General features: G+C 53.6%; 1 protein-coding gene across 5 annotated transcripts in view; it reads right to left on the bottom strand.

Annotated features, from left to right (window-relative positions):
• Positions 1-24,127, bottom strand: part of CACNA1E (calcium voltage-gated channel subunit alpha1 E) — an 85,004-nt gene that overhangs the window by 44,195 nt on the left and 16,682 nt on the right. For all 5 annotated transcript variants that reach the window (XM_085231417.1, XM_085231419.1, XM_085231416.1 and 2 more), the window contains exons 3-9: positions 23,522-23,787; positions 18,003-18,109; positions 17,572-17,711; positions 11,426-11,529; positions 10,698-10,850; positions 10,305-10,486; positions 2,350-2,453 (exon numbers count right to left, since the gene is read on the bottom strand). In XM_085231417.1, the coding sequence (XP_085087543.1) occupies positions 2,350-2,453; positions 10,305-10,486; positions 10,698-10,850; positions 11,426-11,529; positions 17,572-17,711; positions 18,003-18,109; positions 23,522-23,787 (1,056 nt within the window). The remainder of the gene's footprint in view (positions 1-2,349; positions 2,454-10,304; positions 10,487-10,697; positions 10,851-11,425; positions 11,530-17,571; positions 17,712-18,002; positions 18,110-23,521; positions 23,788-24,127) is intronic.

Genomic DNA, 24,127 nt, shown 5'->3' with positions numbered 1-24,127 from the left:
AGAAATCTTGCCAAATTGATCCTTTAATTATAACATTAGTCGTTTCTTTCAAAGGCTTAGTGCAAGAGCTGAAGGTGGGGGGCAGAAAAGACTCAAAGGGAGAAAAGACTTAACATCACCAGGATGAGTGGAAGCAATTAGGAGGATTTAAATTACTCTCTTGTTTGGCACAAGGCAGATAGATCTCATTTCTCTCGCCATCGTTGCTCAACTTCTTGCTTTGGCATCGCCCTGGGTTACACCAGCCCTAGGACACATGATGTACCGAGTCGTGCTCCTGAGCTCCCAGCCCCACAGCACTGCAGCGGCTGCTCCTTCCCTGCTCTCTCTGATGCTCCTGCCAGGGTTATTTCAGGAGCTTGTGGAGCTTTAAAAGCTGAGCAGTCACATCTCCTTGGGCTTTATACCTGCGAAATGTGCACAAAGAGGAACAGGGCCAATTTTTTTTTTTTCCCTTTCCTGCTTTCAGTTGGAATTAATTGATCTGTAATTGCACCCATAGAGGGGAAAAAGTTAATAGACGCAGTAATAAATGCCAAAGCCCCAGAAGATCTGGCTCTCCAAGCCCCTGCCTGGAGCGACTCCATCTCTGCTAATAGTGCTGCATGCAATTCCAGCGCATGTGTGTGTGTTAGTATTTAGAGAGCAAACCGAGGGGCCTCGGCATGATGGAAATCATTGCTTTTTCTCTCCCACATACTTAGTGCTCAGGAGCAGATGGATCCAGGCTGTTTACATCACGGAGGTCATGGCTCAGCCTAACAGTTGGGGAACTGACTGTTGGGAGAGATGCGCATCGCAACCAGAAGATTGCTAAATCTGGGCTCAGGCAAACTTCTAATGGTGGCAAATGAAACAAATGTCCTCCTGCAGCCTCTTGGTATTCATGACCTGCCTTGGGTGGCTGGTTGGCTCCCCAGTGAGAACAGCTGCTGAGCTGTAGCGGGGAAGGCAGGAGGCCAGACCACATCCCAGTGCAACCACCCCCTCCCTGCTCAGCCCAGCGCAGGGGGATGCGGAGTCGAAAAGCCACCCTTTGCCTCCCAGAGCAGAGCCCAGTGCTCTCTTCCAGCACAACAGAATGGTGAGAAATGTTAAAACCAACAAAACCTCTGCAAGCAGAGTGAGGAAGGCAGCCCTTGCATGCCTCCACTCTGAGGACACCGCATCTCACAGTCCTCCAACAGCCCCACCACGAGGACAGCCAGCCTCAACCAGGTCCTGCACCCAGGGAGGCTGTGGCCTCACTGTTGGCCATGCACAGCCCATCTGGCTGCCTCCATCACCTTGCCCAGCCCTCCAGGAGCTGAGCAGTCAAGCTTTTCCTTAGGTAGCTGGCACACCACGAGAGCATCTCCATTGCCAATTAGGCCACCCACCCACTTGCATCCTTCCCCAGTACAAACCCTATCAGCAATAAACAAACATTGGAAATGCCAGCCAGCGCCTGGGAAGAGCCTGAGGTGACTGCATCCAATTCAGCGGATGTAAGAAGGGCTGCCCCACACAGTCCTGCTGTGGACAGGCATCAAGGGAGAACCACGCCATCGCCATCACACCTGAACTCATGGGGACATTTAGGACAGTGATGGAGATGGTCAGCTTCCACTTTGATCCCTGCATCCTGACATCACACGCCACTCAAAACAAGGACCAAGGAATCATATGATGTACATGCAAAGGAGTCTTTTTTTTCCTCACTGTAGGCTGCCTCTGACCATACAGCCATTCTGTGCCCAAAAAAAGCATCTTGGAACACCCTCAAGGTACTCCATGGGGTTGCTGATTACACCCCAGCAGGTGCACCCCACTCACCATATCCCACTGCCCTCACTCTGCACAGCCTCACCACCAGCCGCCCTCCCCACGTGCCAACCTCTGCCAGTGCTGGGGATGCGCTGATGCAGCCGCAGTTCATTGTCATGGAAACAAGAAGCCTTTTTCTCTCCAAGGCCAGCCTGATGGCTTGGAGGAAAATCTCTGTTCCACATGGAAGATCAGGAATGAGACAGTCGTCTTTCCCCTGTGTCCCCCTCCATGTTCAAGTGATGCTTGGTATCCCCAGCCAACAGCCCCCAAACCCATCCCATGGCCACCACGCTCCATCAGCTGTCGAATGTGCACCTGGGCTACAGACACATCCCAAACTCATAGGCATTTCTGTAATCTCTTCTTCTCCCTCTCCCCTCCCAGTCACAGTCAACAACTTCTTGCACATCAAAACACCAAAATCTTCAGCCCCTTGTTTTGAGACAGGCACGGAGGGGAGTAGCAAGGTATGGGGACGTGGCAGCACCAGGGCCAGGCACAGGGCTCAGGCACATGCCAGGAAGATGGTGACTTACTTACCCTGACAGCACTCCCAGGACAAGGTTGAGGACAAAGAAGGATCCAATGATGATGAGGGGGATGAAGTATAGCCAGTTCCAGGTGGCTCCTAAGGCATCATTGGTCTGGAGGGGAAAGAAATCACAGGGGTGACATTACACACAGCACAAGCAGAGGGTACATTAATTCAGGTGCAGGAGGATTCTCCTTCTGTATTGACCACACCAAGCTCCTTGGGGTGACCACCTCTTCGACAACCCTGACAATAGGCTTCTGCCATCATCCCACTGCACTGCTCCATTCTGGCCGCATGAAGCAGGCTGCAGCTCCAGACAGTCATTCACCAAACAAAGCTTTTAATAAAAGCAATGCCCCCTCACCCTACCCTCACCCACACCTCGCAGCCACTCCATTTGTCCCCTGGTGTAAGGCACTGTGCACATGATGCCAGGCTGGAGGGTGATGCGGCAGAACGTGACTGTCTGGGGGAGGTGGCATCAATCTTGTTGCAATGAAAGGCTCTTTCTCTTTTCTCTCTTTCTTCCTCCTCTCCCCGTGCTAATTAAGCCCTCATCTCCATCTGAGTCATTAGCACCACGTCTTCCCATCGGCCAGCACAGGAACCTGCAAGTGGGGAGGTAGCCACCTCTGGTGACCACCACGCAGGTACTGGGGCCACCAGTACGTCTGGCTGTGAGCACCAACCAGCACACAGAGGGATGCTGCAGGGAGAGACACCAGTGCTGCATATCAGCCCCTTCCCTGAGGTTGGTCCCCATTCCCGGAGATGAGAATGACGCACTGAAATCCCATACTCACCGTTGCTCTCCAGAGATACTTGGACTCACCCATGAGTCCCGGTGCCAGGCCGCTGCTCTCCAAAAGCAGCATTTCCCATGGCATTCAAGGCACTGTGTACCTCTTGGAACAGACTAACTCTGGACTCCACTCTGCTGTCCAGGTGCCATTGGGCATCTACCACCTGTGTTGGGATCACTCCCCACCAAGACCAGGCATGAGAGCCAGAGGCTTTCCCCCAAGCTCTCAGCACAGGGGCTCCATTCTTATAGGTGAAGAAGGCATCTTTCCCCACACACTGTGGTGCCCTGAAAGCACAGCTAAATCTGGGGCAACGGGGACTAGCATCACCCTGCTCTAATTGCCTGCATTTTCCCTTTTGTTCCTTAAGAGCTCAGCATTTCTCACTGCTTCTCAAACCCATAGTAGACAGAGAGACTACCTCTCCACCTCAAAGCTGAAGAGCGTCTAACCCTGAAAAATGCACTGTTCCCGCTGGAAATGGCAACCACTCTAATGGTTGTCCCTAAGTCTCAGCCTAAATTTATCTGTGGACAGTTTATATCCATTTGTACTTTTGCCAACATTGACCTTTGGCTTACATAGCTCTTCTCTTCCCTGTTTCCCATCCTGATATATTTATAGATGGTGACTGTTGCCATTCCCAGGCTCTGCTCTGGTAGCTCAAGTAGGGTTCATTCAGTTTTCTCCCACAACTGCCTCTCCCTCTTCGTTCATCCCATCCAGCGGCCCCTCCTCTGCTCCAGTCCAGGCTCAGTTCACCATCCATGTACACAGGAGACCCAAGTGAACGACGCTGACAGGTCCTGCTGCATCCATGCATGATGCTGCTGAGACCTCACCATCCTGCCTGAAAGCTTCTCCTCTTTCTCCTCCATCTCCATCCTGGCACCTTCCAGTCACAAAGACCCAAGTTCTTGGGAGGTATCCTCGCTATTCTCCAACAAGCACACGACTCACTGTGAGAGCCCTAAACCACCACCCAGCCCTAAACCGCCTTGGTGCTGCTCCTTTCCCACTAGCTCTGCTTTGCCAACACTTCCCCTTAGGGAAAGCATTACTACGACAAGCGACTCTGCATGTTTCCTGCACTTAGAAAACCAGTCCTTGGATGCCAGGTTAGCCCGGCATGACCTACCTTTGGCAAACCCATGATTCATTTTCCTCTTTCGCCTCCAAAATCTGTTCCGAAATGGCATGCAATTGAGGTCAGGCTCGCAGCCCTATTCCTGCCTGCCTTACTTTTTCCTTCCTCCCCCCGCTTTTAAATATAGGCACTGCATTCACTCTTCCCCAGTCAGCTGGTGCCTCCCCCAGCACGCCGGAGCTGTTATAAATACGCAGGACCAGACCTGCCATCTATGTGCCAGCTCCCCCTAAATGCAGTGGGGGTGATGCTCATCGCCAAGCTGGTGGGCACAATGGGCTGTGGCTATGCTCTTGCTCTTGGTCACACACTATCCATCCTTTTGTTGCCACTGGGTTCACCAGAAGTTTGAGTGAAATGTCCACCTGGTGCAGGGATCTGTGCCCAAACATCCCTTTGTTCCAGGTTGGATATTAGGAAAAATTTCTTCTCTGAAAGAGTGGTGAAGCGCTGGAATGGGCTGCCCAAGGAAGTGGTGGAGTCACTGTCTCTGGACGTGTTCAGGAAAAGGGTAGACGTCGCATTGAGTGATGTTCAGTGGGCATGGTGGCGATGGGCTGATGGTTGGACTTGGTAAACTTTTTGTTTTTTTCCAACCTTAACGATTCCGTGATTGGCAGAGGTGAGAAACCACTTACTGCTCCTTTGAGCACTCTGCATGAGGTCCATGTTGCTCGAATTTCGGCACTTCCCAACTTCTTTGGCACAAAGAAATCATTTTCTTTACCAAGCAGCCCCTTTTCCTTTATATTTGGAGCATCATTCAATCCTAATACCCTTCCACAGACAGTAATTCACCACCTTGTGCCTTCCCATAGATTTTCCACTTGCTCAGGACCCAGCAGGACATCTCATGCAGGGTCCAGGGAGGCCAGACCATGAGTAGTTCAATCCCCAGACTACACCAAAGCTGCAACTCCTTTAAATGAAGAAACTCCTTCCTGCCCCTGGCCTTGTGCTGGAGATGGGCCTGTTGCTCACACAAAGCCTTTGGGAAACTGAGGAGCCACCTGATGTCTGGTCTTTCTTCTTCACTTTAAGGCAACAACCTCCTCATTACAGAATCACAGAGCCATTTCTGTTGGAAAGACCTTCAAGATCACCAATGCCAACCATCAGACTGACTCACTGAGTCCCACCGCTAACTCATGCCCATTAGTGCCACATCCACACATTTCTTCAATACCTTGAGGGATGGAGACTCCACCACCTCCCTGACAGCCCATTGTGGATCACTCCATCCTAAAATACCACCAGCCACGCTCTTCCTTGGCTGCCTGACCACAAAATGTGTTCACTACCACCTTCAGGAACGCGTGAGACACTGACATATACAAAGCATACAAATGACCCAGGCCACCTCACCAGCTCGGGCCACCAGGGCGATAGTGCTGGCACCATACCCACCACCAAGGCCACCACATGGACCGGCCCTGTTACTTTGGCAGCTCCTATATTTCCAAAGGGCAGGAAAAGGCATAGGGAGCTGCAAAAGCAGGTCTCACTCAGGGGCCAGAAATCTAAAGAAGTCTAAATATATACTGCCGTCGAATGCAAAGCACAGGCTCGCAGCCCACACATACCCTCCCTCAGCATGAGAAACTTCAGGATTTTTTTGCTGTGCTGGGAAAAAATAATAAAACAATCACAAACTCAGTTTTTTCTACCTAAAAATTAGCAAAAAGCACCTTCTGCCTTTGCAGGGCACCTTTGGATTCCCAGTGGTTTGATAGAAAGTGCAAGGGAAGGAAGGGTGATGCTGGATGGACAAGCAGATAAGCTTTGCTATTGAGAGAAACAGTCTCAGAGATGGTCCCTGCTCTGAGCAGCAGCACAGCCACGTCCCCTGTCCAAATCCATCCGCATCAGGAGAGCCTCTGCGATTTCTGCTCTAATCCAGACCCAAATGGCACGTAATTAGATTGGGGTAATATTCAGATATTACCATAACCCACTTGCTTAGGGAATAAACACAGCTTGGGAGCAAGGCCCACAGGCAGATGCAGCGGGGCACACCATCACCTCCCAGACCCCAGTATTGTGGGGTCTAAGGAACAGAGCTGGTACTGAGCCTCCCTGCACAGATCAGTAGGAACAGCATCACAATCCAGCCAAAAGCTAAAAAAAAAAAAACAAAAAAAAACCATGAAATTAAAGAACTCTCCCAGCAGATTCCCTGACCTAACCAGCTCCCTCAAGACCTTGACACCCACTGCTGCTCCACAGCACAGTAACAGATCTCCTTCTTCCCTTTAATAGCTATAATTTGATCTCCTGCGTGCAGGACCATGCTTCACTCCCCGCCAGCTGTGCCTGGTATCTGTCAGTGACCCCAGTGCTGTACAAGATCTGAATGAAAATGCTTTTCTTCTCCAAATTAGGTTAATGAGGAAATTGGTATATTTCCTTCACAGAGCAAGGGCTGGGCCCTGGCGGGCCGTATCCTATCCTGAGTGGATGCCCAACGCTGTGCCCACAGCACTGTGCAGACCCCAGGGTACCAGGGCTCCCCACAACGGGATGCAGGATTCTTGGTGAGGGCTGAACTGTGTGGGCATGCATCCTGCCGGGTAGGAACGGGGAGACGGGGAAAAGCTCCCGTGTATTTCATTTTTCCCGTTTTCTAAATGAAACATTTCAATTTCAGACTAAGAAAACAACGCGTCGCTAAAAGCATTATGAAAAATTAAGTGTTTTGAAAGTGCTTGATACGGGTGTGGAAACTGACTTTGGTTCTGTTCTACTCTGATCTGCTGAGAAATCACACCCAGACCCCCCAGCACTGCACACCATGGGACGCCAATGAGACCCTCCATGGGTTGCCAGCAGGACCTTCCATGGGATGCCAACAGAATCACAGCCCCTGGGCTTACCAAAGAGGGGCTGAAACTCTCTGTCCTTGTAGGACAGCGCCAGAGCATTGGGTTCTGCTCTGTTCCTCTGGCTCAGGACAGAGCTGTTCCCTTGGCAAGCAGGAGGAGGGTGTAAGCAGGCAGCTCTCAGCGGAGCAAGCCTTCGAAGCTGCAGATCCAGCAGACACAGTTTGTTTCTTGCTGTGTCACTTCAGTGCGCACACATTAAAAAAAAAAAATAAAGAGGAAAAAAAAAAAAGGAACAGTTGGCAAGAAGGAGAGGGTCTGGCTTTAAGTGCTAACAAACAGCTGAGCCAAGAGAGAGCAAAAACCAGCACCCTGCCCGTGGCTGCTCGGGATGTATGCAGCAGCATCACTGGGCTCACTTGGCAGGGCTCAATGACCAGGAGCCATTCAGGGGAAAAACAGCACACTCAGTTAAAAGTTTCGATGGTGTTCAGCCCTTGGGGCAGCACTTCCTCAGCTCCTCTTCCCTGGAAAACCCAGCACTTGGCTCCCTCCAACACATCTCCCTCCACCTTCGCTCACCAGCATCTCTCTCCCTCCTTGGGAACGCACAGGGATAAAGGCACGAGTGATGCTCAGGACCTCAGAGCCAAAGGCACAGCATCGTGACCCCCTGTATTTATCACCCCAAACCCATCCATCATGTCGACAAGGCGGATTTTGGGTTTACAGCAAGCAGCTGTGGCCCGTCAGCTCCCTTGATGCCTTGCCATGCATTTTTAATTAGCAGCACGGATGCTGCTGTAATGCCTGTGAGGCAAAATGTTTTTACCCATCGCTGCTAACAGCCGTGGCCTTGTGCACAAATCAGGGCTGTGCCAAGCCCCCTGCCTGCTCCCACCACCTTGATACCATCGGGGCTGCCCGCTTCCCACTCCAGCATCAACCCCACTGTGACACCAAGCAGCTTTCTGCACGTTGCCTGGTCCCCATGCCACACAGCCAATGTTCCTGGCACACAGCGTGGAGCGGCCCATGCTCTCTGAAAAGGAATCAAAGCACTCCAGGGGTGAGCAAAGGGAAGGACTCTGGTTTGAGGTATTTTTTGCTGTTTTTTGCCCAAACACACCGTGATTTCTGCATAGCAAGGCGGCATCTCACGCAGGCAGGGTGAGGAAAACAAGGTGAGAGCTGAGTGCATCCACAGAATAACACACGTGGAGTGCACCACGGGGCTGATTACCTTTTTCATGATGCTTTCTACATATTCGGAGAGATGTGCTTCTAGACTGGGTACAATTGTGGAAAAATGGCACTTAAAATCACGATACAGCTACACGGGGGAATATTACAGTAAGCAATTTCTTTGAGAGATTGCTGAAGCATTTTGCCTACCATCTACTCTCCACTGCAGAGCTCCTTGCTAACCCAAAAGGGCTCCATTTCTCACCCTGCACCCAATGGCCAAACCCCCAGACCTGCAGGCAGCAAGCATTTCCCAGAGGACCTCAGCCTCATACACATGCTTGCTCACATGTCCTCATTTGTGGCTTTTTTTCCCCATAAAAAAAGAGTTCCAAAGCCCATTTTGCAGCCTGGAGCCATGCATCCCCATGAGACAATGGAAGGACAAGAGGCAGCTGAGGGAGAAGTGAATCAGCAGTGATTTGCCACCAAGCCCCAAACCCTCATTCAATTAGCAGCTGAGAAGGTCCCTGATCCTTCCATTAAAGGTAAGTAATAGCTGGAGCTGGGCGAGGAGCAGGAAAGGGAGGCAGTGGGCAGTCACAGCCATCAGGGATGTGATGACAGAGCACATCTGGCCAGCGACGCCGAGAAGATCACTTGAATCCCAGACCACCAGGCATCCCTGAATATCCATCTCAGCTATGGGTCCCACCCAGCTGCCATGGGGATGGGAGGGCTTACAGTGGGGTTGTAGGGATACTCAGGAAAGGAATGGGCTTGCCCTGGTTCCCAGACATCCCAAAGGCAGTTCTGCAGGGGAAAATCCCTTTTCATGCTGTACCCATTTATCCTGACAATACGCACTATGATTAAGTCTCTAAGCCCACTGATGTACCAGAAATGCTCCTATATTTCGATTTCCCAAGTGTTTCAGTTCTGCCCAATTCCCCAACAAAGCGACAAGATGCAGACACCAATAGCTCCTTTACGATGAGGAGGAACAGAACCTCGGGGCAAGAATCATCACTGAATGATAGAACTACTAAGGTTGCAAAAGACCACTAAGATCTCCAAGTCCAACCATCAACCCCTCTCCACCATGCCCACAGCCCACGTCCCTCAGTGCCACATCTCTATGGTCCCCAAACACCTCCAGGGACGGTGACCCCACCACCTCCCTGGGCATCCTGTGCCAGTACATCACCACTTTTCAGAGAAGAAATGTTTCCTATCATCCAACCCAACCCTCCCCTGACACAACTTGAAGTCATCACCCCTTGTAGATGAAGCCCTGGCCAAGATTGCTCTCCCAGACCAGGTTTTGGTGGTCCATCTGCCTCACGGATGCCAACCAGAACCCCCAGCATCACCAAAACAAACAGGGTCCCTGATGCTGGCAGCACACAGCCTTCATCCAGCTTACAAAACAGCCTTCCTGCTTACAGCAAAGCAAATATTGAAGAACGTTTCTCCATTGCGATCCATCCAATCTGCCTCCCGCAGAGAAATGCCACTCTGTAAATCTCCAGGCGTTATGGGAACCAGTGTATAAAAACATTCCTGGTGCAATGACGCCGGAGGCGATGCTGAAATTAGGCTGGGAACAGAACTGGCACGGCTGCTTCCAGTCCATGAACTGAAACCCATCGCCCACAAAGATGCAGCCATGCACCTCTCTTCCTGCTTCATGTTCTGCCCAGAGCTGGGGATGGGATGTCCCCTTGGACCAGTGGAACGTGTAGCACACATCCCTTTATTCTCCATCTCCTCCCCAAATGGGATGTGCCGATCCCTTCTCATAGAATCACAAAATCAGTTCAGTTGGAAGGGACCCTTCAAGGTTACGTGGTCCAACTCCCCTGCAATGAACAGGGACATCTACAGCTATTTCAGGAGCTTGGTCTCCACCACTCAGAATCTCAAAAATTTCCAGTCCAAGTAAATGCCACCTCTAGAACCCCCCATATCCCCACACCCAGCTGCCCCAAAAGCCCCTGACTCACATTGTACAGAACTGTGGTCCACCCTTCCATGGTGATGCACTGGAAGACGGTCAGCACAGCGAAGAGGATGTTGTCAAACTGCGTGATCCCATCATTGGGACCGATCCACTCCCGGCACTCATAGCCCGGCGGACAACCCTGCACCCCGCAGGGGTGGGGAGGGTCCAGCTCCTCCAGCTCACCTGCGAGCACACAACATAACCAATGGAATGGGAGTGAGAGACGGGGAGAACCTGGAGGCAGATGGGCAATTGGGGGATGCAACTGCATGCAACTGAGGGATGCCCCCAGTGTATAATGCAAAATGCAGGTCATAACCCCTGGTGGTCACTGAATCAGCACGCGGATAGCAGAGCATGGTGCCCAACCCAGGATGCAGGGTGCCTCCCTCACCTGAATTGTTTGTGTAGCAGGCTCGGTGCAGTTTCCCACTGTAAAACTCCAGGCCGATGATGGCAAACATGAGAATAGCAAAAAAGAGCAGCAAGCCGATCTGGAGGAGAGGCACCATGGCCTTCATGATGGATTTCAGCACAATCTGAAGGCCTGGAAGAGAAAAGAGTGAGTTCAGCTCAGCAGTCCCTACCCAAGATACATGCACCCTGTAGGCAGTGCAACAGCTCCTGGTGCATCCATCGTCTCCTAACACAATATCCCGAGACAGGCACCCCAGTTCCCATCATGCCAACAGTCAGTAGGGCAGGGGAAGCTCCCCAGCACCATACAGGCATCTCCTGGACTAATCCCCACCATCCAGCATGCACCATGCCTCTCCTGCTGCCTGAGCTACAAATCCCATACGCCTCACGTTCGGTGCCCGGGGAGGGGAGGGAGGCTCAGCCACAGTAGCAGCCCGGTTTCTTTATTTATCTCCATTCTTGCAGAGGAAATCTTGACAAAAAAGAAATATCCCCTGGAAGGATCCACCCACTACCTTCTGGTCATGGAGCTGAGCCCTACGGCAGGATGCACCCTTTGCATTTGGGTTGAAGGAGAGGACATGCCACCAGGGAGTTTTTTCTCCCCTCCCATTTCCACACCACATCACCAAGGTGGCACGAGGTCTCCTTGCAACGTGCAGAAGATTGGAAGAAGAGGAGAACCAGGAGCACCCAACTTACTGGGAATGCCCGAGACGAGCTTCAGAGGCCTGAGCACACGCACAGCCCGCAGGGTGCGCAGGTCCACGTGCGTGTTGAAGTGCGTTCCAGCGGTGGCAAGGATGCTGCAGGCAGACATGAAGAGAGCATGGTTACAGCCCCATAGTGCAGGGCTGGGTGCTGAGAACCTGGTTCCCATCCAATGAAGCAGTCCCCACCAGCAGGACCCACTGTGGGTACTCTTGACACCTCCCCTAAGCCCACGTGCCACCAGGCTCCAGAGGATGGGGCCCATGGCCGAGTCTTGACCCCAAGCACACGTGGAGCCATCGAGTTGCATCAACTCCTTCAACATGTGGTGTTTCCTTAGGGAATGAGCCGAGAGCCTCGCACACATGCAAAAATATACAGTAATGAAAATTTGATGCCCTTGGAAAGCGCAGGAAGGACTCCAGGGTTTGCTTTTAAAACACAAAGATTTCTCAAGCTGGTCTCTGGAAAACAAACTGGGACAGAGGGGAACCAGTACACTGCGAGTCTGGCAGTGCCTGAGGTGCCCATAGTGAGAGGGGAATGGGGGACTGGTGACACTGAGAGCACAGAGCGTGTCACCAGGGCTGCTGGCCTGTCCCACGTGGGCTGAGTGAGGAAGAGGAGGAGGAGGGCTGCATGGTGGAACCTAGGATGGGGAGGAGAGGAGGACAGAGGGCGGCAGCAACCTCAGGGATGTTTGCAGCAATCCAAAAAACTGAGGGAAATTGGGTCATTGTTCCACTAATTCATCTAATTACAGGCCAGAGCGGCTCTCTGGCACACAGAGCAATTAGCACAAGTTCCCTGCCGTGCTCCCTGAGGTACGTAGGTCCCAGCCCCCCCAAAAGGTAGCTTGGTTTCCTAGGATACCCGGCACCACAACGCAAGCAGGTTGGTACCACCCGCTTCCCAACCCTCCTCTTCCTCCTTGCTGGTTTACCAAGCTGCTTGCAGAAGGGGTGGGCAGCAAACCTGTCCCAGCATCACCCTGACACCACCTACAGCCCCAGTGCACCGAGCTGCTCATCCACGGTGCATCCCCGTGGGGACCAGCTCTTGCACCCTTGGTGGCATACAGCACCAAGCATCTCCCTGCTCCCAGCAGTGGTCAGACACCCCAGCTCTCTGGAAGCAGACCCAGTGAGGAGCCAAGCACCCAGGCTGCAAAGTCCTCTGCTAACCCAGATTCATCTGAAGGGCTCAGGAGCATTGGTGAGGAGCCTCCAGGCAAGGTTCACACGATTTCAGGGCGAGCCTCCACCGCGTTCCAAATTAGCTGCTAAGAATGGGACTCCTCTGTGGCAAGGTGACGTGCTCCTTGTCCTCACGGGGGACAAGGGACATCACGAGCTGTATCACGGAGGGGGTGGGTCAGAAAAATCACCAAGCATAGCAGTGCCACTGCCGATGCTTCTCTTGACCGAAGGTGTCTATGCATCCTTCCTGCTCAGCATCCCAGGGCATCCACGCAGCCTAGAGCAGGGTCTCAGCTGCATGGGACTAAATTTAGATCATTTGAGGTGCTGGAAAAAGCAAGCAAGCGTTCAGGCACGCGAGCCTGGTTTCTGTCTGCTTTCTCCAAGCCCTTCAGTCTCTAATAAAAGACATCACCTCTCCTTGATAGCTTCTCCTGTATACCCAAAACCTCCTGCTCTGGATGTCTCACTCAACATCTGTTAATTGCTTGTTAACCCTTACGTGTGCCTTTTTGGTGGCATGACCCACATGGCACGGTGTGACCCATTTCTGCTCCACATTGCTTTCACCACTTGCTGCTTACCTCCCCAGGCCAAATTGCTCAGGGGAAGACCTGGTTCTGAAACCACACAGGGAAACCCATGCCACGTTGGTTTTGCAGCCTTTCTTCCCCTTTTTAAAACTGCCAGCAGAACTTTAAAAGCTTCATCAACTACAATAAACCAAAGTGAAACTGGAAGCAAGAGTTAGAAGCCAAATGGCAAAAAGCAAGGGAGAAAACCGTGGCATCACCACGCCTGCTGGGGAGCATCACCCCAAGGTTGGGCAGCAGCAACAACAAGCACATTGGCACACACTGAACATCCCCTTGAGGATGGGATGGAGTTCAGTGTTTGTGCAGGACTGCAGATCTGCTATCTGCAGAACAATTCAAGTCCTATCCAACACTTACAATATCCACGTCTGATGTACTAATAATTATTCTTTATTTTTAGGCAAGGACCCAAACTAAAATTACATCTCACCATCCAAGTTATCTGAAAAAAGCTGCCAGATTGGGCTATAAAAATCCCAATGATCTCATGCTTTTCATCATATGTACCAGAGAAAAAAAAGGAAAAAAAAAGTGAAGGCGTTTTTATAGGTCACCTAGGCAAAGGGGCGAGCTCTGCTTCTTTGGAATAAAAGGGGGAAAGAGAGACTTCAGGTGGAGAAAGGAGCAGAGAGGATCTATTGGAAGAATGCAAATGAGAGAGGAGGCAGGGTGGGAAATATATGCTAATCCGCAAAGTATAATTGAATAGTGAGCAATCACCAGCAGACAAAAACACACTTTGGAGGAAAAAAATATATATTAGAAAAGAAAATCCGATGCTTTGTGTTTGCAACCTGGGCGGTTATTTTGTTTGATTTATCTGCAGCCCCCGGAGCAAGAGATGAGACCCTGAGGCACTGTGCAGCAGTGGGGAAACCATCTCCAAACTCAGTGGTGATCAATGCGATGTGCACTGGGTATGGTACAAGTCATGTCCCATGGTTGCATTCCCACAAAACCATTCTGATGCACCCGGCTCTGCATCATCACCCTAGCATGAACCTCAGCACTGGGGACCACTGGGCCATGCTTTCTAGCAGGGAGCCCAAGCAAATGCTGACCTCTCAAAATATTTGGATTGAGCATCCCCCAATGGTTCCACGCAGGGGCGAGGTGGCAGAGAGCTGTTCCAGCAAGGGGACGAGGGAGCCGCCGGTGCAGCCAGACAAATCCCAGCTCCAAATCTGGGCCAGGCAGGGTGCTGGCTGGCACACAAATTAATATTTATAATTAAATGGAAAGGCCCCTCAAGGCCTGAACCGCCACCTGACTCTATGAGGGAGACGAGTGCATAATTAATAGACTGGTCAAACAGCTCGCAGGAAGGGACCTGATGGATTTACCCCATTCTTCCCCTTTCTGGCTGGTGAACCAACCCCTCCTCTGCAGAGATTGCTGTGATTAGCACCGGTTACACCCAGACAGATGCACTTAGCAGCCCAGCCCTGGGGATGCTGTGCAACCTGAAAGCCTCTGTCCTTTTTTTCCACACTCTTTCTAGGTTTTGGGGCCGCGACACAAGTGGATTGTGAGGCTGCAGAGCTGCGGGTCCCATCTCAGATGGCACCAAAACAGTGCTTTGCTCCAGGAAACCCTGAGCTGAAAGCGATGGGAGGGTTAGGGTGACTGCTAGGGTTCCCCAGCTGGCCCTGCAGCAAAATGGGGGATGCCCGTGTTCCCAAACCCATAGCACAGCTCTGCCTACACAGGGCCCCCCCCAAAGCCCTCTGGCTCCAACACATCCCTGACGCTTGCAGTCTGCCCTTTGTGCAAGGTGCCGGTGGCAGGCACGTCCTGTTGCCATGGCATATGGCCCATGAATCATTCACAGAGCTCAGGAATCAATTATTCATCCAAACGAAAGACCAAACACTTTACTAATTGTCCTGGAAGGGAAGAGCTGGGGACAGGAGATGGGGAATCACTGTGCTGGGGACTGGCTAAAGACTGAAGAAAAAAGGGAAGATGACCAAGGCGAGCAGCCTGAAATCCCATTCCCCTGTGCAGACAGATGACATCTAAGCCATTCTGCTAGCCCATCCTTGTGGCGTTAGGGCTCCTTCCAGGCTGCTTTTTGATCATGTTTTTGTATTCCTTACACTAACAGCAGAACCACTCCGTGTGCAGGGAGGTGATGCTCCACCACCAGTTCATTCGGCTCCAACCTCTCCCTCCCAGGGCTGCATGTAAAGAACTGACCATGGCCCGCTTCAGGCCCAGGATACACTGCACCAAGCAGGTCTCAAGCCCAGCTTCAGAGCTTACGAGGTGAGCATCCCCAGGGTAACACGTGCCATCTCTATCTCAGTTCTGCTCCACAATGCATGAAGGTACCTTATGCACGTTTTCTGAGAAAAATATATTTGGCTGGGGGAGAACGGGCTGTTTTTCAGGCAGCGATGATGATTTAGAAACCACAGGTTACAAATGGAGCGGGTTTACAAATGTGCCTATTAGTTCCCCAGTGGAAGCTTTAGCATTAGGGAGTTTGGGGTGGGCGTTGATTTCCACCGAGATGAGAAATCTGGGTTTATTGACATAAAGAAGCAAACACCAGTTGAACCTGCGCTGGTGCCATCTGCTCCTTCATGGGGTCCCAGGAGGCCACTCACGTTATCAGCCCCTCGTTAGGCTAATTTGTGCCTGCTGCCCACAGACACCCCAACACACTGCCCAGGCCACAGTGCCACCTGCATAAAGCACCTCTCCGGTTTATGTCGCTAAATGAATGCTAAAAGAAAGAGTACCCCATGTCATCTGCATAGGGACAGCAATGTTGGTCCACTGGGATGCATACCACTCCCATGGATGCCCTCTGTGTTGCATCACCATCCCAAACCGCTCAGCACCCCCCGAGAACACTCACAACGCCGCCTGCACCCCAGGCACCCCGGCGCATCCCTCAGACCATTCCATTCTCCCCAGCCCAAAGACATCCGGCCAGACCTATCCATCAAATTTTAGTCCACAGCGACGCTCACAAGGCCCGGTGCAGCACTCCAACGTTTCCACCCGCCCATCACAGCACGTGCCCCTCCCACGGCTGCCTGCGAGCCGCTTTGCAGCCCGGCATCGCTCGCTGCAGAAAGCCACCGATAACTCAGAACACCCAACGCACGCACTGGTTTATCTTGCAGGGAGGCAAGCTGTCACTGTCACACGCACCTCTCCGAGCGAGAGCTGCACGGGCGATTCTGGGAGGGGTTTCCATCTGCCTGAGCAAAAAGCAGGATGTAAGAGGGCAAGGCGGTGAAGCTGACTCTCCGTGCCCCGTAAGCGGGCTGGGGGACGGCACCTGTGGGCACAGCGGCAGCCTTGCACGGCCGCTTGCTCCGTTGGCACTGGGCCCAGTGCAGGCAGGAGCTGGTGATGCCAGCGGGTGAGTAATTGCTGAGCGCTGACTCAGCGCAGGCTGGGCTGCAGCCGGCTCACCCCGATCTGCCGGAGAGGCTCACGGTGGAGCTCCCAGCTCAAACATGGCATTTCCCCTTGGCTGAGCCCCAGAGAACGCTCAGGCCAGCCAGCAGCCCATGGGCATTTCCAGCCAGCCTGGGCTCATTCCCCAGTCCCAGCATCGCCCTAGAGATGCCACCAGGACAACCAATCCTTCCAACCAGGACGTCTCCAACAAGCACACTCCTGACCCACGCCGTGCTGCTGTGGGCACACGACGCCCATCACCACGTCCCAAGCACCAGGCTCAGTGTCCACCTTCCTCCAACAAACCGGTGCCACATCCCACGTGGTGCCACTGTGCAGGAGCTTGCATACCAGGAGATGGGACTGCAGCCAACAGCTCTGCAAGGACTCCAGATACCTGAGGTTCCCATGCCTCATTTTCCCTGAGCCGCTTCTGCTCAAGCCACCATCGGTGAGTGCAAACCCAACAAACAATACCTGCTCACTTCTTTTTGTGTCACCAGCACAGCTCATCATATCCCAAGCAAGACTTGAATCTGGGCCACAACCCCAGCAGGTGACACAAGCACTGACAACCAGCACCTGGCACAGTTCATGCACTGCCACCCCCAGCAAGGATCCCACGTGCTGAGCCAATGTCACCTGGAGCTGCAGCCCCATCAGAACCTGGGTCTGACTAACACCTGTCCAACACCCACCTCACTCCATGACCAGGCCACCAGCTAAGAAAAGCTGGATGTGATGCCTTCAGAGCTTGCTTGACAGGGAACCACATCCCTCTGTGGGAATCCATTCTCCCTTCCCTCGATTTGGTAGAAGAACAGCATCAAAAAATGGCAAAACATGGCTGCACCGTGTCCTGGAGTTTGGTGTCACCACCAGGACAAGCCCCGTGCCCACGCACCGATGTCCCCTGACTCACCCACTGAGGACCACAATGAAGTCCATGACGTTCCAGCCATTGCGCAGGTATGAGCCCTTGTGGAAAACAAAGCCCAGAGCCACGATCTTAATCCCAGCCTCAAAGCAGAAAATCCCAATGAAGTACGGCTCTGTCTTCTCCTGCAGAGAGTAATCAGGGGGACAGTGAGAGGGCCCAGGGCACACATCACCAAACATTTCACAACAGAGCAGCTTCACCTTGCATCAACCCCATTCCATGTCCCATCCCACCTTCTTCATTTCGGAGCTTCCCAGCCCTTCCTCAGACATCGTCAATTTGGAGGCCAGAAATGCAGAGCTGCGACTTACTTCAGTGCCACTTTTTAGGGTTTTTAAACCTTCCTGGACCCACCCACCCCAAAATGAGCAGAAATCATCTGTTGGGAAAGGGGCCCCGACAAGGATGCTCACCAGTCTCCGTGACATGGGTGTCTTGTCGTCCTCTGGGAGGTGCTGCTCCAGGGCCAGCACGATGCAGTTGGCAATGATGGTTGCCAGGATCATATACTCAAAGGGAGTGGGAGAAGTCAAGGAGAAGTGGAATGGAGCCGCCAGCCCCCCGGGCCTCCCCATAGCTACCCCATTTTCCCCTATAGCTCTGTTGAGATGGTGCCTGCGGTGGGTGCCCAGGGGATGAACGTGAGCGTGGAGGTGGGTAGTCAGGCTGTGGTCAGGCTGGGCTTCATCTGAGAAAGAATTTGGGGTTGTTCACTGTTGGAGTTGTACGTTGTAGAGCCAGGCATGACACCAAGCTGAGCACGTGCCATGGAAGCTCCCAGCTTGGCCACCCATCAGAAAGGAAGGGAAGGGCGGAATCACCGCAGGGAAGCACCCAGACCAAATCCTTGTGGTTTCCAGCAGTGACCACCCACCAACCACCAAACACCTCCTGCATCTTGCCAAAACCCTGTGGCCACATCACTACTGTCACGGCACTGTCCAGGAGAGCTGCCAGGGGCAGGCAGCCCGGCTCACTGGAGCTGGGATGTGTTTAGGGACAGGAGCCAGAGCAACTTCAGCCAAAACATTTGAAAGGCCACTCAGGGAAATTAATGGTTGGTAAGTTAAAAACACACCAGGAGAGATCTCTGCAGCAAGCAGGTTCCACGCAGAAGATCCGGAGCATCTCCTCACATTCAGCCAGTGCTGGAAAACTTTCCCCTCAAGGCTTCCTACCAGCAAGGATTCTATTGCCTCCTTTCCCTGCTCCCTACCCACAAACTTCAGCTAACACAGAGGACACAGCACTCGACCACAAGCCGTCGGCTTATTTGGTGTCTGTTGTTCCATTTTCCTGAAAGTCTGGAAGCTGTGCTAATTGCTCACAAGGAGCCAGCACTCTGGAGGGGCAGCTGCACTGGGCACATGTGTCAAGATAAGAAGGGAAGGAACAGCACGGTCAGACCCTAAGAGCACCCTGAGCTCCTCAACAAAGGCATCTACCACCGCTGCCTCCTCCCTCCTGCAGTGCCCTCACCTATGGGGGAAACACCTCACATTTTCCCACCCCAAAACACTAAGGGGTCCACTCTAAACATAGGGTCCACTCTAACTGTGGGGTATGAGGTGAGAAAAGCCTTCCCCGGGACTGCAGAAACATCTGCCCAAACGATGGGGACATTCATAAGCACACATCCAAGTGTCCTCCCAGCTCAGGGCCAGGCGGTGCTTTCACAGCCTTTCCTCTCTCATTAGGTGTCTAATTGCCAACCTCCCAGCCCCCCAGATTGCAGCACAGTGCTCGCCTCCCTGAGAGGCTGGTAATGAAAACCCATCTCTCTCCAGCCTTCTCCTCCTCCTTCGTCTGGCTTCTCCGGGCAGATCATTAGGGAGCCGATAAAAATAGGTTTTCTTATTGATTTATCTCCTTTCCCCATGCCCTCGCCCCTGAGCAACTGACTGGTTTCCTTAGCAAGTCTGCTAATCCCCAGGCACACCTTGCAGCCCAATTCCCATCCAGGGTGGAGAAGGGACCCTGAAGCCACAGCGTCCCCAGACAATGTCCCCACGACCATCATTGTGCAGGCAGACGTGCAATGGTGACGGAGATGCCAAACTTGCCCCTCTTCCCCACCCAGGAGATATTTATTGCTCACGAGGAGAGCACGAAGATGGATTTGCAATGCTGGTAGCCCAGCAATGCGACCTCACCAGGTGGTTGGACCTGACCAAGTGTAAGGATGAATCCATCCCTGGGTCCGGGTGAGGTGTGGGAGCCGCAGGGAACCCTCCTCATTCCTTTGCCCAGCAGGAGCCTAGTGCTCATGCCTCACCCAGCTTTCAGGTAGGAAGGTGAGGAAGAAAAAGATGGAAGTCACCAGGGCATCTCCAAAGGGCAGCAGTGGTTCCACCTTGCTCAGCCCCAACATCTCCTACAAACGGCAGTCTCCATTCTCCACCCATCCCCAGGACCTGCTGCACTGCAGGTATTTCCATGCTCCCCATGTGTGAACGTGATGGATCTTCACCTCCTACACCGCTGGGCTTCACCTTGCTGCTCCCAAGCCACTGTCCACACACCAACACAGACCTTCTCCTGCCCCATATGCCCATCTCTTGGTTCTCAGCTCCACACCCAGCAGGCAAGCAGGAGGCACTCAAACAGAGCAAGCACCACAAGTGCTCCTCATTCAGCTCCAGGTCCCCCAGCCCTGCTGCCTTTGTCCCCAAGGACACAAGCCCCATCCAGAGCAGAGCTGCCCGCAGCGACGTGGGCGCAGGCACTGCCTACCACGTGCAAGCAGCGCCGGGGAGAAGTGTTCTCCTGAAAACTGGAAACCAAATCTCTCTCCTCTTTTTTTTTTTTTTTCACCCCCTCCCTTTTTTTTTTTTTTTTTTTTTAAACAAAAAAGAACCGCATCATGTGATTCTCCTGCCTTAACATCAGTTTTTTAACTTTGGTTGCCACGGCAACAGGATGCAACTTGGCGTCACCATGACAACAGCTGCCTCTGTTTAAATTCACCATCTGACAGGCAGCCTCTCTTTCCCTGGCTGTCAGAAAGATGGACCTGCCATTACACCTACTCGCCCCTCCCCAAAGAAAACATTTTAAGAAATCTGATGAATGAAGGGCACAGAAAGCAGCCTCAGTGGTGGAGGGGAGATGTTCCTGGTGGTGATGCTCTTCCTGCAGGGTGCAAGCAAAGGGGACAAAGAGGCTGCGGTGTCCCCAGGTGACACTCACCGCCCAGCCGGGGACACCCACTACCCCAAATCACTGCCATGTGGGGTGCACCAAAGCACGGATCCCTTGTGGGATGAGGCAGCAATGGGCACGGGGATGTGGTGACACGGCCGTCACCAGCTGCAGTGGAAAGCCACGGGCACAGGGAGGTCACCTGGGATGCAGGGAGAGGCTTTGAGGACGGCGTGCTGGGGACGAGCCAGCAGCACCCCATGTCATCTGGTCCTTCTGGGGAGGGAGAAGGATCGTGTCAAATGCGATTAAGTGGATGAAGGACGGAGCAGATAGAGCAGAGCCGCAGCCCATCTTGTGCACTAACTGAATTGCAGCTTTCCAGGCAGTGAACAAATGAAATCAGGGCTCAAGACCTGGCCATCAGTGGGAACAGCGGGGCTGCGTTTCAGGAGGAAAGGAGAAGCAAAGGGAAGAGGAGACGTTCTTGCAGCCAAGCCAGAGGCTGCCTCATGTTTGGAGCACCAGCACCCAAAAAGAGCAGCTCCAGAAGAGGTAGCAAAGCTCTCAGCAAAGGCTCTCCCCGTGGAGCCAAATCCCGAGCCCTGTTCCTTGTGTTTCTCCTCCTTCCCCTCCATGCATCATCCCTATTTACACTGGGAAGCCAAACTGCAGAGGCTGCTGGTTATAATTATACAGTTACCCAGCAGATATCCAGGCCTGAATCACCCGTTATTTTTAGCCCTATTACCTAGTCAACTGGAGCTGGGTGAAGAAGAGCCTTCACCTTCCCCTCGCCCCATCCCAGCCCCCTCTGACCCATGAGCCCAGCACTCTCAAGTGCAATACTGGGCTGCCAGGTGCTCACATCCCATGGCCCTGATGCACCAGTTTCAAGAGGAGAGCAACTTTCTTGGCCAACGACACCGATAACAGCATGACCACACTGCTTCCACCCAAGGAGACCTCGCTATAAGGTCAGCACAGCCCAAAGCTACGCTGATGCTAGCATGACATTTGGGGCATGGTGGTGTAGCACAAGTTGAGGTGGCACTGAGGTCCTCTCCACCAAATGAAGCTCAGCCTCAGGCAAGGCTTACAAGAGGTCATTCCACTTGACGCAGCATTTACAACCAGCATCCAAAGGTCCCTCTTTTCCAGCCTATCATTCAGTGGGCACAAACCCGTCACCAAAAAGCTTTGCCTGTAGCCAAGCCCTCAAAAGCTCAATACACAACAAGCCCCGAGGTGGGAGAATTTCCTGGAAAGAGATGGCAGCCACGTATGGCATGGCAACCAAGATGCAGCTCCCACTCCACACACTTGCCTAGGGAGGTGTCCTTTCTTTTTGGGGAAAAAAATAAAAATAAATTAACAAACAAGCCCATTTTCTTCCTGCAGTGCAAGTCTTAGAGAGGAATAACGCCATGGGGTTGCTGCAGCACAGTGGCCATGCACCAGCTGGTGGGTGAGCACGGAACTGGCACGGGACCCCGGCCCATAGCCCTGCTCAGAGCAACGGCCAAGCAGCGAGAGCCCTCCCACATCATGCTGGGAAAGCACATGAATAATTTGGCATATTCTGGAAAACAAGACCCGACGGCCCAGCGAGCGCCCTGCAGTGCTCTGAGTGCAGCTGCTGCCTCGCTGATGCTCTGCACCCAACGCAGGGCTGGGCATGGCACGGCAGGGATTCGGCAAAGCTGTCCCCATCCCACAGTGCCCTGCACCCCTACGGCACAGCTGGACCCCCAGCAGGCCCTGGGGGTGAACCCAGAGGCTGCAGTGCACCGATACACAGGGTTATACCCTCAGCAATGCTTAGAGTGCAGTGGCAGACCCACGGGTGTCCCCAGGGCACCTGTTGCATTGAGTCACCCTGTATCTGCTGAGCACCTCCATCCCGCACCCAAGGAGCCAGCAAGTTACCCAACAAGTTGCAAGGAGAGGAAGCAACAGCGAGAGCTGCACATAATCACCACTGCAGAGAGCACTACAGGGAGGGTCCTGGAGCCAAAGCATGGCCACAGGGAAGTTTGTGGGTTTGGGAGGGGAGCGGGGTGCTGAGCAGAGGTGTGATGGAGAGGGGCATGCAGCAGGGCTGGGTACCAAGCACAGTTCCCAGTGCACCTGCGGGGAAGGTGAGAGGGGAGAGAAATGCATGGGGGTGCAAAAGGATGGGGGAGCAGGGGAAGGAGTGGGAGATTCGTGCCCTCTGTCCGGTTTATTCCTGGGGTAATCCCTGGAGCAGATGCAGCAGGAGGCAGGCAAAGGGGGTCAGCACTTCTGTGCAGCACAGGGAGGGGGCATCCCACTTCCAGAGGGTGGGATGAAGCTGCAGGGTGAGGGCAGCTGTGCTTGTGCCCAGCGTGCCAAGCTGCAGGGGGGTCTGTCCCCAGCAGGATGGGGGCTCGGAATAGGGAAGCAGAACTCCCACCAGCCACACGCGTCCTAAAGCCAAAATGGATCAGAGAGCCCCTGGACAGCACAAGGGTGATCCAAAGCCTCAAGAGGGGCTGGGGTCAGCTGGGGGGGGGGGGGGGGGGGAGAGGGAGGGAAGGGGCTCTGCTCCCTCTGTGTGATGGAGTGATGGGGGGGGGGGGAGCAGCAATAGGGTGAGGAGAGCATCCCCGGGGACGGAGCCAGGGCACCCCTCTCCACATGCCGAAGGAGAGCAGAAGGCAGGCGCTTACCTGCCGGCTGCTGCCACACACGTGTCCTGGGCAGCCACCAAGGCAAATCCGGGCACGGGGAGCAAGGGGGGGCTCGCAGGGGGTGCAGAAAGGATATGGCCAGTCGATGAGCTTCTTGGCGTATTTCCTGACTATGTTATCTTCCCCAAAGAGGAACAATGATCTGTTGACGGTGAAGCAGTTCTGCCGGACAGGGATGGGGTTGTACAGAGCCATAGTCCGGGCTCGCTGCGCTTTGGTTTGCTTGAAGGCTCCCGGGGACCCTCCTGCCGGAGCAGCGGCTCCTTGCCGGCTGCGGTTCTGCTCGGAGCCCCCATCCCCGGAGCCCAGCCTGCCAGCCACCGCCTCCCCGAAGCGAGCCATCCTGCAAGAAAGCGCACAGGTGAGCCGAGAGGCACCGCCGAGGTGGCGGGGGGGAAAACGGGGGGGGCTGCGGGGCTCCTTCCTCCTCCTTCCTCCTCCTCCTCCTCTTCTCCGGTGATGCTCATCCCCGTCGCTCCCGCATCCCTCCGGGTGCGGAGAGGGAGCGGCACAGCGGGGGGGATATCAGCCCCATCCTTTCTCCCCCTCCCCCCATATCTAAACCTTTGGGACCCCCAAGCCCAAGCCAGGGAGCTCGGAGCCCTTCCACCCGCCCCATCGCAACCCCACCGCCGCTCGGTACAGCACCCAGCGCAGCGCAGGGGAGGCCGGCGAACAGGTTG

Source organism: Meleagris gallopavo, chromosome 10 (assembly GCF_905368555.1).
Source record: "Meleagris gallopavo chromosome 10, MGAL_WU_HG_1.1, whole genome shotgun sequence".
In the NCBI taxonomy this organism is placed as follows: Eukaryota; Metazoa; Chordata; class Aves; order Galliformes; family Phasianidae; genus Meleagris; species Meleagris gallopavo.
This window is presented reverse-complemented; position numbering and strand designations above follow the sequence as displayed.